The sequence below is a fragment of the Cynara cardunculus genome (genome assembly GCF_001531365.2).
Source record: "Cynara cardunculus var. scolymus isolate 2C chromosome LG 15, CcrdV1, whole genome shotgun sequence".
NCBI classification, from domain to species: domain Eukaryota; kingdom Viridiplantae; phylum Streptophyta; class Magnoliopsida; order Asterales; family Asteraceae; genus Cynara; species Cynara cardunculus.
Genome location: NC_037542.1, coordinates 15397562 through 15399490, shown reverse-complemented (window position 1 = coordinate 15399490; position 1929 = coordinate 15397562). Strand labels below are relative to the sequence as shown.

The following is a 1929-nucleotide window of genomic DNA, read 5'->3' as shown; positions in this document are numbered from 1 at the left end:
AAAAAAAACACAAAAAATCATAAAACTAATAATTTGAAACCTATGTAGGGGTGCCATTGGCAATGGCTAGGGGTGCCATTAGCCCACCCCAAAAGAAAATGGTATAAAAGAGCGCCTTTGATACATGCTATAATTAGAGGCTAGGCTGGGGTTGATTTTTGTCATCATTATGTACTACCCCATATATATATATATATATATATATATATAAGACAGAGTGTGTATTATTATACAACCCTTTATATTTGTATAATTAATACAACTCAATCTCAACCGTTCATTTAATTTGATGAATATATGATTTAAAAAAAATTTAGATTGTTTTATAATATAAAGTATTGATTATAATTAATGAACTCTAATCATCTTTCATAAATATTCAAAACATAATAAATGAACTCTTATTATTTCTATAACATCTCAATTGATTGAGTTGAATTGGCTGTACAAATGGACATGGTTGCATTTGAAATATACCTTATATATATATATGTATATAAATAACTTATCATGTAAATTTTAAATGACAATTAAGAAAAGTGTGCTAGAGAAGGATATGATGGCTTATGAAGAGAAGCTAACATGAGAAATGTAAAAAATAGATTTGGACCCTTGATAAATTTAAACAGTATTGATCTAATGGTTCAGATTAAATCTCAAAATAACCGATAAATTAACTTAGAAGAATCTGTTTTCTTTTGACCTTCAGCTAAAATTGATCCGAAGATGGAAATCTATTCTTACATTGTTATTTGTATCGTAAAGATTATATTTGAATAATTTGGTTGAGTGCAGGAAAATTAATTCACATAAATATTCAAGATCATGTATTGTATGATACATTAATTACTTAACAAGAAAGGAAAATAAAATTTATATATTAATTAATTAACAAAACTTGGTGGCTACTCCACTTGGAGCCATGCAAATCAAGAGTGGCCACGAATTAACTCCATTTAATTTACAAAAATGAGAAGAAAAAAGAACTAATATAGCTTCTAATTGATAAGTAAAAAATGGGTTTCTAATTCTAAATATCGTGTTTATTTTTTTGGCATAAAAGCTTCAACTATAGTTCCATAAGAAATTGTCTTCTGGCCAGAATTCACCGGTTCCGGTGACGGTTCCGGTGATCTTCTCCGGCAATGCGTAGAAAATCCGGTTCCCCAGATCCATGAAGAGATCCGGCAAATCAAGAAATGGGTCATCTGTTATATTACTTTGAGGTGAAGATGAAGAACATGGAGGCTCATGAGGGTTTGGCTCAGATTCGTCTTTAAGGTTTCGAAGGACTAAAGTGGCCGCTTTGAGAGCCGCGGCTTGGATGTCTCTAGGGGAATTGGAAGCCGGCTTGGGAAACTGATGAGCGAGTTGGGGGAAGTTGAGGATGGCTGAGTGACCTTTGATTGCGATTGCTGCTACGTCATGGGCTCGAGCCGCCATCTCTGGGGTGTCAAAGGTTCCTAGCCATATTCTTGACTTTTTCTTTGGTTCACGAATTTCCGACACCCATTTGCCCCAGCTCCTCCGTCTGACGCCACGGTAGACTGGGTGTTCTCCATGATCAATAACGTCGGGTTTCTTGGCCTTTTTGTTAACTTCGTCGTTGAATTCCCCGTGTTTTGGGCGTTTAGTGGTGGTGGAAATGGAGGAGGAGGTGGTGGTGGTGGTGGTGGTGGAAGTGGAGGAGGAGGAGGTGGTGGTGGTGGTGTGATTCATGTTATTCTAGAATGGTGGTAGTAGGTGAGGATAGGAGAGCATGTGGGGAAGTAAGCTTGGAGTTATTGTACAGGAATATGAGCAAGTCTCATTCTTATATATAATCCTTTCTTTCTCTTTTCTTCTTTTTTCTTTTCCTTTTTCTTTCTTCTTCTCTCATTCATATATATATATATATATATATATATATATATATATATATATATAGGG

At 34.9% G+C, this 1929-nt stretch overlaps 1 protein-coding gene across 1 annotated transcript; it reads right to left on the bottom strand.

Moving 5' to 3' along the window:
* Window positions 1-1020: 1020 nt before the first annotated feature.
* On the bottom strand, window positions 1021-1674 carry LOC112528679 (ethylene-responsive transcription factor ERF038-like; the record flags this gene model as incomplete). Its single annotated transcript, XM_025139704.1, has 1 exon — window positions 1021-1674. A coding segment is annotated over one exon (609 nt), but the record flags the coding sequence as incomplete, so codon positions are not given.
* Between the last annotated feature and the right edge of the window lie 255 nt (window positions 1675-1929).